General features: G+C 37.7%; 1 protein-coding gene across 1 annotated transcript; it reads right to left on the bottom strand.

The window, feature by feature from the left end:
- Positions 1–10,636: 10,636 nt before the first annotated feature.
- Positions 10,637–13,842, bottom strand: LOC131524695 (extracellular calcium-sensing receptor-like). Its single transcript, XM_058751963.1, has 6 exons — positions 13,622–13,842; positions 13,220–13,511; positions 12,198–12,986; positions 11,900–12,127; positions 11,679–11,802; positions 10,637–11,550 (listed from the first exon to the last, which is right to left on the bottom strand). Exons 1-6 carry the CDS (start codon positions 13,840–13,842, stop codon positions 10,637–10,639), a joined length of 2,568 nt encoding a protein of 855 aa, XP_058607946.1.
- Positions 13,843–14,237: the final 395 nt, after the last annotated feature.

Raw genomic sequence — 14,237 nt, forward strand, 5'->3', positions numbered from 1 at the left:
TTTTGATGATTGACTAAACAAACATTTTTTTTTCTTTAGTTTAAGAAAGCCAATTGTCACAAATGGGTGGCTTTAGTGATGAAGTGCACAACGGATGAACAAAACAGTCTTAATTCTTCCACCAAAAGAAACCAAAGGAGATCATGGGAGAATACTGTAACAACCACTTTACTTAGACAACAGGTTCCTGCGGATCCTTTAAAAGTCTAAAAAAGTATTCATTTTGATTTAAAAAATGTAAGGCCATAAAAATTCAGAAAAGTCTTATCTTTGATTATGAGAGGTCTTAGACATACATATCTAAATTAAATAATAAAACTATCTAATTAGCATTATATGATTTTATTATTCATTCTTTGTGAAATTGCTTGTTTACATGACAATTCACGGAATATACATACTCCTGCACGCGAAAGGAATACAGGAGTGAGTGGGTCTGGGGTTGGGGGGATTAGGGGGTTTGCCCGAAGCGTGAATCCATATTCAGAAAGGCACGGAAAACAAATTACGATTTCTAACAGTTGCCTGTTACATTACAGTACATAATCTTGTAAATCTTCTGATCTTGTGCCCAACCCTAGTTTAAATATACAACCACATTGAATTTCAGACCCTAAAAATGCAAGCACTGAAAATACAATGCATTAAAATGCAAGCAATGTTAATGCAATGGATTTTATTTATAATTAGTGCAATTCAATTTTTATTTTATTTTATTTTTTTCAAAATACATTTGTTATTAATTTACTTACATACCCGAAAGCCTCTAAAGCTGAAATTCAGATATGGTAATGGAATTTAATTTCTGATATGTGCTGTCGACCTATCACTACAAACTGGGTAATCTGACCAATCAGAGCTGGGTAGGCTATCAGTGAGGAGGAGTTAAAAGGGCCAGAATCTTCTAAGAGAAGAGAGATGATACTACAATGAAAATGTTATGAAATGTAAGAGTTTTTTGACCTTGAATCCATGTAAACCTAACCTCCAAAACAAATTAATCGCTATTTAAATAGCATAATAGAGGCCCTTTAAAATTATTATTATTATTATTATTATTATGGTTATTCTTCCTCTTAGACCCTAATTTTCCAGGATAAACTCATCCTAGCTTTCGATCTACAACCACCAAATTCGGCTCCGACTTCCGACTTCCATTAATTTATAAAACAGACATCCAATTAGCATAACACACTAATGGTTCATTCTCTGCTCTGTGTCAGTCTTTCTTCCAGAGCAAGCCATTAAGAGATACAAGAAAGGCTTGGGCTATTTGAAAGGTGGAACAAAAAAAAAAACGTAGGAATACATCAAATGTGGTGTGGATAGAAAGACAATTGTGGATACTGCTGCAACTGCAGAGCTCGAAGCATGTGTCATCGAGGCCTACAAAAATTTGCGTGGCACCTTCCAAAGAGGACAGAAACTGTCTGATTTTGCAGAGCGGTGCAGAGAATTATGCAGACAGGAGCCATTGCAAAGCACCATTGAAGAAAAAAAGAAAGCTGGTATGCTTACTGACTTTGATGAGAGACAAAAACAACCTGTAGAACCTGTGTTTATGCATGTGTATGTGTATTTCCTTGTATGATAAATACCATTCCATGCATGTTCTAGCTCAAGGACTACACACACGCAGCCACTTTAACTTTTTCTTGTTCCATACCTCTTTCAATTTTTAAATTCAGCCATCATACATATGGCCATGTGTCTATACACATTGTTACTTTAGCTGTTGCTTGTTACATGCTTCTGGTTAAGCATTGTTATTTTTTTCTAGTCATGATGAATAAATATCATGTGCAACCAAACACTAAAGTCATTTAACGCTTTTGAGGTTTTTGTTGAATTTTTAAATAGTATACATTTAGATAATTCCTTTAGAAGGATGTAGTAACACTTGAGTGATTACTAGTGGGTTACCATGATCTTCACTTTAGAATACTGATCCAAGTAATTAGTAATTCCTTCAGAAAGATGTAGTAACACTTGAGTGATTACTAGTGGGTTACTATGATATTCACTTTAGAATACCGATCCAAATAATTAGTAATTCCTTTAGAAATATGTAGTAACACTTGAGTAATTACTAGTGGGTTACCATGATCTTCACTTTAGAATACTGAACCAAATAATTAGTAATTCCTTTAGAAAGATGAAGTAACACTTGGGTAATTACTAGTGGGTTACCTTGATTCTTATAGTAGTTGTTAATGAAAAGATAATCCTAGAATCTTATAACCATTCACAAGATACACACACATAGACATATATACAGTATCTCACAAAAATGAGTACACCCCTCACATTTCAGCAACAATTTTAGTATATCTTCTCAAGGGACAATACTACGCAAATGAAACTTGGATATATCGGAGTAGTCAATGTGCAGCTTGTATAGCAGTGCAAATTTACTGTTCTCTAAATATAACTCAGCATATAGCCATTATTATCTAAATAACTGGCAACAAAAATGAGTACACCCTAAGTGAACATGTCAAAACTGTGTCCAAAGTGTCAATATTTTGTAGGGGCATCATTGTTATCTAGCACTGCCTTAATCCTCCTGGGCATGGAATTCACCAGACCTACACAGGTCATTGCTAGCATCCTCTTCCACTCCTCCATAATGACATCACGGAGCTGTTGGATGTTAGACACATGGTGAATGCCTCACATGTGCTCCATAGGGTTCAGGTCTGGAGACATACTTGGTCACTCCATCACCTTCACCTACAGCTTCATCAGCAAGGCAGTTGTCATCTTGGTGGTGTGTTTGGGGTCATTATCATGTTGGAAAACTGCCGTTCGGCCCAGTTTCTGAAGGGAGGGCATCATATTCTGCTTCAGAATGTCACAGTACATATTGGAATCCATGTTTCCCTCAATTAACCTCAGCTCCCCAGTACCAGCAGCACTCATGCAGCCCCAGACCATGAAGCTACCACCACCATGCTTGACTGTAGGCAAGACACAATTTTCTTGGTACTCCTCACCAGGGCATCGCCACACATGCTGGACACCATCTGAGCCTCATCAGATCAGCCTCATCTATCTTAGTCTCATCAGACCACAGGACATGGTTCCAGTAATTAATGCTCTTGGACAGGTTGTGTTCAGCAAATTGTTTGCAGGCTTTTTGTAAGACATCTATCTCAAGACATATCATAATAACCGTAATTACGAGATACGAACTTGTAAAAAGCATTCACGTCCTCGTAGAACTCGTAATTACAACTTATGAACTGGGAGTTTTCTGAGAGCTACGGCTTGTACCACGTCACCACAGCACCTCCGTGGAACCAGACAAAAATGGCGGCGCTTTCAAAGAAAGCTATTACTGCTCTAAAAAATGGGAAAAAAGATACACATATATATAAATAATATAAAAACATTATGTAAGTGTTCATACTGTTAATGTGTTTTTGTTGTTTGTTTAGGTTAGCAATATTTATCGCCGTCATTAACCCTTTAGGCACCAGGGATTTTTGGAAATCATTTTGAAATCAAGATTTCAAAAGCTTGTGGCTTGAAAGGGCTTAAAGATAAAGATATACTGTAAATTAGAAAAATATGGGCATGACCGCAAGTTTATGTGGGGTGTAAATATGTGTCATCAGGGGCGGCCATCTTGAATTTCATAATATTCAGGAAATAGTAGATATTGAATTGATGTTTGAACTTATTTGCATGTTTTTTTTTTTTTTTTATCCTCATTCCAAATGATCAGAAAAGAGGAAACCAACAATAAAACAGGAGAAAGTAAATTATTACTATATTACTATTAGTAGTAAAACACATGTGAACTGTAGCCTACTTTTTGATTAGTTCATCAGTAATTTTCAGGAAATAATAGATATTTAAACTTATTTGCATGTGTTTTTTTTTTTTTTGTCTTTTTATCCTCATTCCAAATGATCAGGAAAAGAGGAAATCAACAGTAAAACAGGAGAAAGTAGTGAATTATTATTACATTACTGTGTCATAGTAAAAATGCATGTGCATATTTTTTGATCAGTTGACCAGCTATCTGCCCAATCAGGTATCTAGTTTATAGTTCTTGAGAGTATGGTACCTCTCACTGCCTGGCACAGCGCACAGACCTACCGCACACTGACTGCACCTGTACTTTGTCTGCCAGCGGCCCTTTGAGCATGAGTGAAACGACACAATCTGCCCGATCATCAGCAACGCGGAGCCAGTGGCTTTCAGTGCTTTCCCTCTTGGAATAGCCCTCAAGCAAAGCAGTAATAATGTCCTGGATGAAGTGCCTTCAGTGCCTTGTGCGGACCAGGAGCACACTTGGAGTAGATTATATAGGAGTTCACTACACTGATGCTCAGAATCGCATTGAAGATGCGATTATACCATTTCCTTGAATGGTGTGGAAAGAGGTAGGTTTTCATCCTCTGATCAGAGGTGTCTACTCCTCCCATGAAGGTGTTGTACCTGTCAACGCACACAGGTCTGTTTATCTCACGAAAACCAATGTCGCTTTGCTTTGACCTGATATGTTTCTGAACACATGAGTTCCCATGAAGAGACGAGAGCATAGTGAGACGTGTTGTGTCATGCCATGCACAAGCTAATAGTTTGCCATGTCTCATGAACACTGGGTCATCTTCTTTTCTCAAAGGCAACTCAGTTTGTCTCAGGCACCTAGGCATACCATGCCTTTGCAGTTCACTGTCCCACACATACCAGTGTCATTATTTGCCAGCTCGTTTGCTATGGCTGGTGATGTGTAGTAACTATCCATGTACACCTCATGCCCTTTCCCTGTGTATTGGTCCATCAATTGACGAACGATTAGATGGGTGGCACCTAAATCAGCACCAGCCTCAGCATTTTGGCCAGTGTACATGGACCACCGCAAACCATAACCTGAGCTGGCCTCACTCAACACAAACACCTTATAGCCATAAATGTCAGGTTTTTTAGGGTTGTATTGTTTCAAGGTGGACTTTCCCTTGAATGCTATGGACATTTCATCCAGAGAAAGCTCCTTGAGTGGACCATAAATGGCTGAGAAAAAAGGAATGATCAGGTCAATTACTGGACGCACCTTGAACAGCCTGTCATGACCTGGCTGACCCCTCCCCACATACTCACTATTGTTCGCGAAATGGAGGAAAGACAGAATAATCTCAAATCTGTTCCTAGACATTACTTTGCCAAACCCAGGTGTGTAAATTGGCCAAAATTCTGCCCAGTAATCCTCAATTTCTGCCTTCTCTACCAGCCCCATACACAAATGCAGTGCTAGGAAGGCAAATATTTCCCTTCAGAGTCAGAATCGGTGAATAACATTTGCAACACATCCTCACGGTACAACTTTTTATTAGCCATTTGGCGATTTTCTCTTACAAATCTCACAATTTACTCGCACGCTATGAACGGAACTGCTTCCGCATCAATGACACAATAGCTCACTTGCTCTGTTATTTCCTCGAAAACTTTGAATAGGAACATGACGTAATTTTGGTCTAGAATCAAAGTACTACATGTCTGCCATCTAGTGGTAGGGAATACAAATGAGATATTACACCACATTAGGAACTACAGTCTATTTTATTAAGTATGACATCTTGTCGCAATTTTGCAACTTTGGCACTTAGAGGGTTAATATTAACAAACAAACAAATGGTTTGTAATAATGTTTTACCTACACGGTTTCTGTGTTCTGCAATATTTAGCAGTAGCATACAAATGTAATGTTATGTGTTTCACAGCTGCCAGTAACATTCTTTCACGCGCTCTCAGGTTCATTTTGTTGACTGTCGCTATAGAAACAGATAATCCCCAGTCCGAGGACGTGAACAGTACCGAGTTTAACGTCACGTGTTGTCATCTCGGAATTACGGTAATTACGACATGGCCTGAACGCAGCATAAATCTGCTTTCGCGCTTTGGCTGGCGCTGGCGCCCTCTTGTCATATTATCACAAATATTCAGTGTTTTCAACCATATAATGCTTATTTTAGGTTTCAGACATTTAAATACACATAAGTACTAGCAAAACCATACATTTATAGTTTGTAAAATAAACACTGATGTCTATGGAAACGGCAATAATGATCCTTACAAATATAATCTTACAACATGTTTTATTGATATCACAGATTGTGTAGGTAACTATAAAGTTTACTCTGCTCTTCTCCCAGTTTACCGGAGACTTACTTTAACATCTTTCGGGAGGAGAGGATGAATTTGCATGTTGTAAATCCCATAGATTGGATTCAGCCAGAACTAACATGGAGGCGCCCATCACCCGGTACAGATCAAATAACATGGCCATTATAAAAGTGTTTAAATTACCAAATACATTTACTTGCACATATTTCAGAATTGGAATATCAGATATTTCATAATATAGTGAGCATGTTTGTGAATATTTTGAATAGAAAAGGAAAAAACTAAATAAATACGATCCATATGTCATAATACAGAGCTATTGTGGCTGTGCAGTCACACGACAAGCATGACACGTCGCCATGGAAACAATAAGGCGATACATTCTAAGGCCCCGTTTACACTAGTGCAGTTTTGTTTTAAAATGTATAACTTTTGCTACGGTTACGGCTATTGTTTACACTACTCCGGTCGAAAACGGAGACTTTTGAAAATGCTGCAGACCCTGTTTTAGTTTGAAAACTCCAGGGTTGTGTTTCAGTGTATACGGACGAAAACGGAGACTTTTGAAAACGATGGCGTGGCTGCCCACACTGCGTATCCTTGACGACCGTGTAAGCAATTACATCATGCTCATTGTTGTACCCATAGATGTGTATAGGTAGATTACCCATTCGACCGCTGCAAGAACGTAGACGCGTCCGCCATCTAAATAATAGGAATATACCAGTTCTATGGTTGTACCTGCATGAATGGTCACGTGACATGTGTTTTCGGTTGTGTAGTGTAGACGGAGATCGTTTTTGAAACACAGTGGAAATGCCAGTGTAGACGAGGATTGTTTTCATTCTAAAACACCGTTTTAAAACAAAAATGCACTAGTGTAAACGGGGCCTAAAATAACGGTCGCCTAAAATAAACTCATGCTGGGGGCTCAGCTAGAATATTTTTAAACTCACATGTGAAAGGGTTAAGTATCAATGACAATAAACATCTGCATATGCACACTTGCCAATAGATGACAGTGTCCGCTGCAATCTGTAGAATCATCAATTTGGAGTGCAAATTTGCCATTGTGTTTAGTTTTTCGGTTAGTAGTGTTTCTATATCAGCAGCCATGTCGTCAATGTGATGTGTAATCATGTTGTCAGATAACAGGATTTTGTCCATTCCTTTGACAGCGTCCTCCCCTATCACCACCCCTACGATTTTCTTGCAGGTTGGCAAAATGAGTGATTTGGGGATCGGGCGGGGTGATTCTTTCCTGAGAACAGTCCAATTGGGGGTAAATAAATATTTAAACTTTAAATATGTATGAAATATATCAGTGTTTTTTTTCCGCTTATTTATTTTCGTTTGGACATGTTCATATGCTGGTGTTTTGATATATTTTAAAAATATATGCTGTAAAAGGTTATATGGTACGATAGTTATTTTAGGCTGTTGAAAAATGCTGAGATTCTCCAGCATCCCTTGCCAGTTGTCATGACACCCACTTTGGGAACCACTGCAGTAGAGGATTTTTTGGACAAAAATATTTTGCTACAAGCCTTGAATCGGGCCACCCCACCCCAAACCCCAATCATTCAGAGTTGCAAATCAGGCTTAAAATCATGCTCTTAAAATCACGGTCTTAAAATCAGTAAAATCCCTTAGGCAGGGCACATACTGATGATTTCAGTAATGTTTTTATTAAATACCAACTCTCACTATACAAGTAAATCGCATGCAATATCATGTCAAAGCTCAGGATTTATCCTCTTAAGACCCGGGAAAAACGTTTTTTTTTTTTTCACATTGTTTAGAGCATTAAAAATAATGTAAAAAATAAAAATAAAATATATATATTTCATTCAAGAAGTTATGCTATGTCCTCGGTAGAGGACATCGGGACTTAATTTATTTAAAAAAAATAAAAAGACATGAATGAATATGCATAGGCAAAAAACAATAGATTTTTTTAAATTACAAAAACTTTTTTATATTTTTTTTACCAAACTTTGTATAAAGATTATTCTCAACTATGTTATAACAGAATGATTCGATATACCATTTTTCTTTCTGCAAAATGTCTGTAAAATGGCCATAAACGGGTTTTCTCATTATATACAATGTATCTATAAACTAAATCTAATTTGCATATTAATGTGTTTTTGGGGCAACATGTAATGAAAACAGATGTGTAATAATGGGAGTAATGATTGACAAGATTTTCATAATAATACATAATATTTCATAGAATATTGAAATATAATTTATTTTCCTATTCATTTGTTATGTCTCCCAAAATGCTTAATAAACATGCTTTTAGTCCCGGTGTCCTCATATGAGGAGATCTATGAAATCAACGTCTTGTTTGTGAAACCTCATAACATTTTCCTGAGATGTTGATTTATGACACACAATTAAAAAATTAGACAGATTTAAATGATAATTACTAAATATTATCATATTTCCATAAGAGTTGTCATTAAATTAATTTCAGACATTTTTGAAGACCAAGGAGAGAAGTGGTCTTGGTGAAACATCCAATCATTTGGTATCTCTGAAAAGCCCTGAATGTGCTCTGCACATGACATCCAGACTTAAAACTGTGGCATGTATAGTCTCAGAGAAATTCACTAAAATATAATATACTTATGTGAGGTTAAGTGCACTCGACTGCATAGTTTGTTGTTCGCTGTCACAAGAGATTTTTGTCATATGTTAGTGTGATATCAGTACAAGCCAGATTGCCATCGAACACATTTCTAACCAGCATTGCAGCGATCACCGGTGATCAGTTCTATGCAGATTTTGCTCATCTCAAATGAGCCTAATTGCTCCCCCATTAGCAACTAACGTGGTGGGGCAGGGTGTCTAGCTAGACTTACGGTGCGTTTCCACTACAGTGTCAAATTTGTGCTCAGAGCTGCTGGCAACACCACTGCTTTGGGGCGTGTCAAATTTAGGGCAGAGCACACCTCTAAAAACAATGTTTACACCCTGTTTCGTTTCATCTTCTTTTCACAGCAATTGGTTGTCGCCCGGCGTTTTGCGCTCGATATTTGCACAAAGTCGAGGAATGCTCCGCTGCGCTCGCTTCAAGCGTTTTCAAATCATTCCTATGTAAATTGAGCATAAACACTCGCGTGATGCATTATGGGATTGAGAGCGTCAAAAAAGTTGGGCATTCCTCGACTCTTTGCAAATATCGAGCAAAAAACGCCATGCAACAAACAATCTCTGTCCTAAGGCATGCTCTGCCCTAAATTTGACACACCCAAAAGCAGTGGCGTTGTAGCATTGCCAGCGGCACTGAGTGCAGATTTGACGCTATAGTGGAAACGCACCATTAACATGATTGACTGATCAATGTAATGTTAATCAACTTACTTACATGCATTTTAATTGAATTTTATAATTTTTCTCACACTATTTACTCAATCCTGATTAGTTTATTTCTTTAAAAAAACTGTTTAGTTATTTGATTATTGAAACTTAATTTGCTAAATTATACAGGGTTACAAGTACAAAAGTTATATTGAAATTAATGCATTTACTGCAACAAACAAAAACTATACAACGTATACAGCCTATACAGTATTGGTCTCAAACTCAGTTCCTGGAGGGCCACAGCTATTTTGCTCCAACCCTAATCAAACACACCTGATCCAGCTAATCAAGGTCTTCAGGATCACTAGAAATTTCCAAGAAGGTGTGATTTGGAGCTGGTTGGAGCTAAACTCTACAGAACTGTGGCCCTCCAGGAATTGAGTTTGAGACCACTGCTATACAGCATGAAATGGAATAGATTGACTAATATCTGCCTGTATTATAGAATGTTCTGTAACAGCCTGTATGGTTTTGGCCCAGGTTACACCTGCATGCAAGCTAATAACATTTCCATACAAATGTCAGGATGTGATTACTACATTTTAGGAAATGCATTGTCTGATGTAGGAAGAAAAATGAAAGATTTAATCCCAGATATTTTTATTTTTTATTTTTTTATGTTGCTGAAGTTAAAATACAGTCAAAATAAATTAGTATGTATTTAATATTGGCATATGTATGACGCTCAATGTTTAACCTGCTCATATAAATTAATAACATATGCATGAGCTAAATGCTTAACCTATTCATGACTGTAAAACTGCTTTAAAACAATCTGCGCATTCTGTAAAGTACTATATAAATAAATAAAGGTAATACACTTTTAAATTGATGCATGGCTGTGTGGTTTACAGTTAAAACAAAAATGCAGAAAACTAAAGAAATAAATTCAAGCCATTAAAAAGTAACTTCCATTTGTTGTTAATTGTAAAAAGTCAATATCATTTCTTATTAGAAAGTACATAATGCAGGTCCAGAATATGGCTGTGATGGAGATGGTCACTGAGAGTCCACTGTGTGTAGTGCTGACCCGGCCTACACTGCAGAGCCTGCCACAGCCTGTGGGAGAAATGCATTTGATACAGCTGGCTATTTAGGCCTTTAATCAGTTATATGATTAACTCTGGTTTCAAAGAGCTGTAGATGAAGATTTCCCCATCATTTGTTTCTTTGTGTTTTTCTCTGGTTTCAGCAAAATTATGTAACATTTTGGGGCAAATATGCAAAATAGTAAACCAAAACTTGAAACAGAAATGGCAAATATCTCCACTGCTACGGTAAATTTTCCAGGAGAACTGACATAAGCTGGGATAAATGTGAGCCAGACAGCACAGAATATGAGCATACTGAATGTGATGAACTTGGCTTCATTGAAGTTATCAGGGAGCTTCCGAGCAAGAAAAGCTAAAACAAAACACAAGATTGATAGCAGGCCAGTATATCCCAGAACAGCCCAGAAACCAAAAGTTGAACCTACATTACATTCTAGAATTATCTTTTCTCTGTAATAGCTTAAATTCATATACGGGAAAGGAGGGGATATTGTTAACCAAAGCACACAGACAATCACCTGTATTAACGTTAAGGAAACAACACTGAGTCGTTGCTGCGCAGGGCCAAACCATTTCATGACATCACTTCCTGGAAGTGTAGCTCTGAAGGCCATTAAGACTACTAATGTTTTCCCGAGAACACAGGAGATACAAAGGACAAAAGTGATCCCAAATACTGTGTGACGCAACATACAGGACCATTCAGTGGGCCGGCCGATGAAAGTTAGTGAACAGAGAAAACACAGTGAGAGCGAGAAGAGCAACAGGAAGCTCAGCTCTGAGTTGTTTGCTCTGACAATAGGTGTTTCTTTATGAAGATAAAACAGAACAGATACCACTGCTGTTAATAACACCCCAATGAAGGAGAAAATGCAAAGCACCATCCCCATGATTTCTGTATAGGAAAGAAATTCAACCACTTTTAATACACATCTGTCTTTGCTTTCATTCGACCAGTACTCCAAATCACAAGGAAAGCAGTCACTAGAATCTGTGAAGGAATTTCAAGAAAATATTGTTTAAATGGAAAATGCATCATGAAGATTCATGACCAATGGACAGTATTACACTCCACTTTATCATACTTTAATGAAAGTTAACTAGCATGTGCTAATTTACCTGTGTCATTGCTGATTTCTCCTTCTGCACATGGAATACAGTCATAACAGCAGACAGGCCGACCTTTTTGCACAGTCTTTCTAGTTCCACGGGGGCAGCTTTCACTGCACACGGACACAGGCAACTATAGCAAAATGTTGTTTCAATAAGTTGCCCAAATAATGGTTTGAATTGTTAAATTAATTGCTTGTTTTCATGAAATAATTATAGTATTGATGTACCTGTCCACTCTTCCCTGCCCATAGTATGTGTTCCTGATTGACTTGAAGACGTTGTTGTGAAGGCAGTGAGCTGTCATAGACACCCACATGCTTAAACTGCAAACTTCCATCCTCAGCAGGCTGCCAGTTCACCAGGTCATATCTTGCCACTGGATCTCCACTTGCATCAAAAAAGATATTCTCACCTGTTTTCATAGTGAAGCTCACATCTCTCATATACTGCAATACCTGAAAGGAAAGGTCCGAAACATCATTGATTTTAGTATAATTTTTCTACTTTTATTTTTTATGCTCTCACCTTTTTTGATGTGGGCAGCTCTCCTTTGCTGTTGTTGGTGGAGGATTTAAAATCTTTTAAAACATTATGCAGTGTGTGTGCAACAGCATACACTGCAGTGTAAGCTTTATGTTCTATTCGTAGCTCAGACACATCAGTATATTCATTTTGCAGCTCTGCCAGTTTCTCTGAGCCAGTACAGGTACCACTACCACTGGTTCTGAAAGAACACTGAAAAGCTGTTTCCCAGAATTCTTTTAAAAGTTCATTTTTTAGTTCTTGATTAGGGTTCACATTCACTAGGAACTCTCGCAGACCCGGAAGCTTGGCATTTACTACAGCAAAGCCCACAGCTCCAGAAAGGAAACTGTATTCCTTGGTTTCTGCAAGATTCCGAGATGTTATCCAGGATTCACTGCCAACCCATTGCAGCCCTGTGATGTTTTGTTCTGCTATTACTTTCACAAGGGGGGCAAAATCTCCAAATGAGATAAAAGCCAGCACCACCCTGGCTGTGCCCTTTTTTATAACTTCCAGTGTCTTCAGAAACTGTTCTTGTGGATCAGTTCTTAATACAGCCTCTGAATATTCAATGCAAATCCCTTCTTGTTTTGCAGCCTCTTCAAATGCTGCTATTCCATTATTACCATAGTCACTGCGACTCCTGACCGTTCCAACCCAGGTCCAGCCAAAATACTTGACAAGCTGAGCCAGCGCTTTGCTTTGGTAATAATCACTGGGTATTGTTCTAAAGAAGGATGGATATCTTTTCCTGTTACTCAGGCATGCACATGTGGCAAAATGACTGATCTGCAATATAAAGAAGCAGAGTACATTAACCATATACTTTTTAGATCCTTGTTAATGCACTATAAATCATCATTATGCAGTTAACATTTATTTATTTATTTTATTTATTTATTGGTTTGTGTGTGTACACACTGCTAGAATCTAACCAATTTAAAACACTGATTTCTATATTTACACTTATTTTATATTTACACTTGTTGTCATGCTTAATCAGTATAAGTAAGAGTTCTTACAACAGGTATGTTGAATGGCCCAACCACAGAAGCCAAAGCTATGGTAGGAGAGGATGTTGACTCTCCAACAATGGCCTGGACAGCTGGTGATCGAGAGCAGGATATATCACTCAAAATCTTTTCATAGCCATTCATCAAAGCCATGCCTGAGTGGATAGCCAAAGCAATAGAGTTACAGGCATCATATATTTTATAACCCAAAGAAATACCGGGCAACAGCTGTGTGCTGTTATTTATCTCCTCAATGGCAAAAATAAATGTCTGAGCAAATTTAAATTCACGCAAGTTTAACCTGTGAAATGAAATCATCAGTCTTGTAAAACTGCAAAGATTTATCAGTCATGTTAAATTTTATTTATTTTATTTTTTTTATTTATTTTTTTTTAATATCATCATACAGACCTGACACATGATATTGGCTCTGGTTTGGAAGTGAAAGGATGCATCTTTAGCAGAGCACTTCTGTGAATTGAGAAAATCGCTCCAATGTTGATGTCTCTTTCTGCAGAAAGTACAGGGAAGGCAGAGGGACCAAGCAGACTGCAGAGTTGTGCTGAAGCTGGCACAAAGACACCATGCACCACCACCAGCAGTAGCAGCAGTGACACAGTGCTCTTTGCCATGCCAGCAGTATGTATGAAGGACAGGAACCTCTGAGACAGAACTGGAACAGTGCTGCATTTTATCATACCTTAAAATGCCCTGTGGGATTGGCATATTGAACCATTTACATGTTTCATTACAGATGATAAGAGCATTTGGGGGAAAATTTAAATCTTTCTTAAATTGTTTCAAATGTCTCTTTGTAGAGAGACATAATGTTGTACCATCCTAAAACAAATTCTGAAAAGGCAAATTAAAGCTAAACAACAAAATAATGTTTCATACACACACACGCGTTTGTTTCTGTGAATTGTGGGGACTTTCCATAGACTTCTATTACTTTTATACTGACCAAACAAACCTAACCCTAACCCTAAACCTAAACCTACCCCTTACAGAAAACCTGTTTGCTTTG

This window comes from Onychostoma macrolepis, chromosome 18 (genome assembly GCF_012432095.1).
Source record: "Onychostoma macrolepis isolate SWU-2019 chromosome 18, ASM1243209v1, whole genome shotgun sequence".
Lineage (NCBI taxonomy): Eukaryota > Metazoa > Chordata > Actinopteri > Cypriniformes > Cyprinidae > Onychostoma > Onychostoma macrolepis.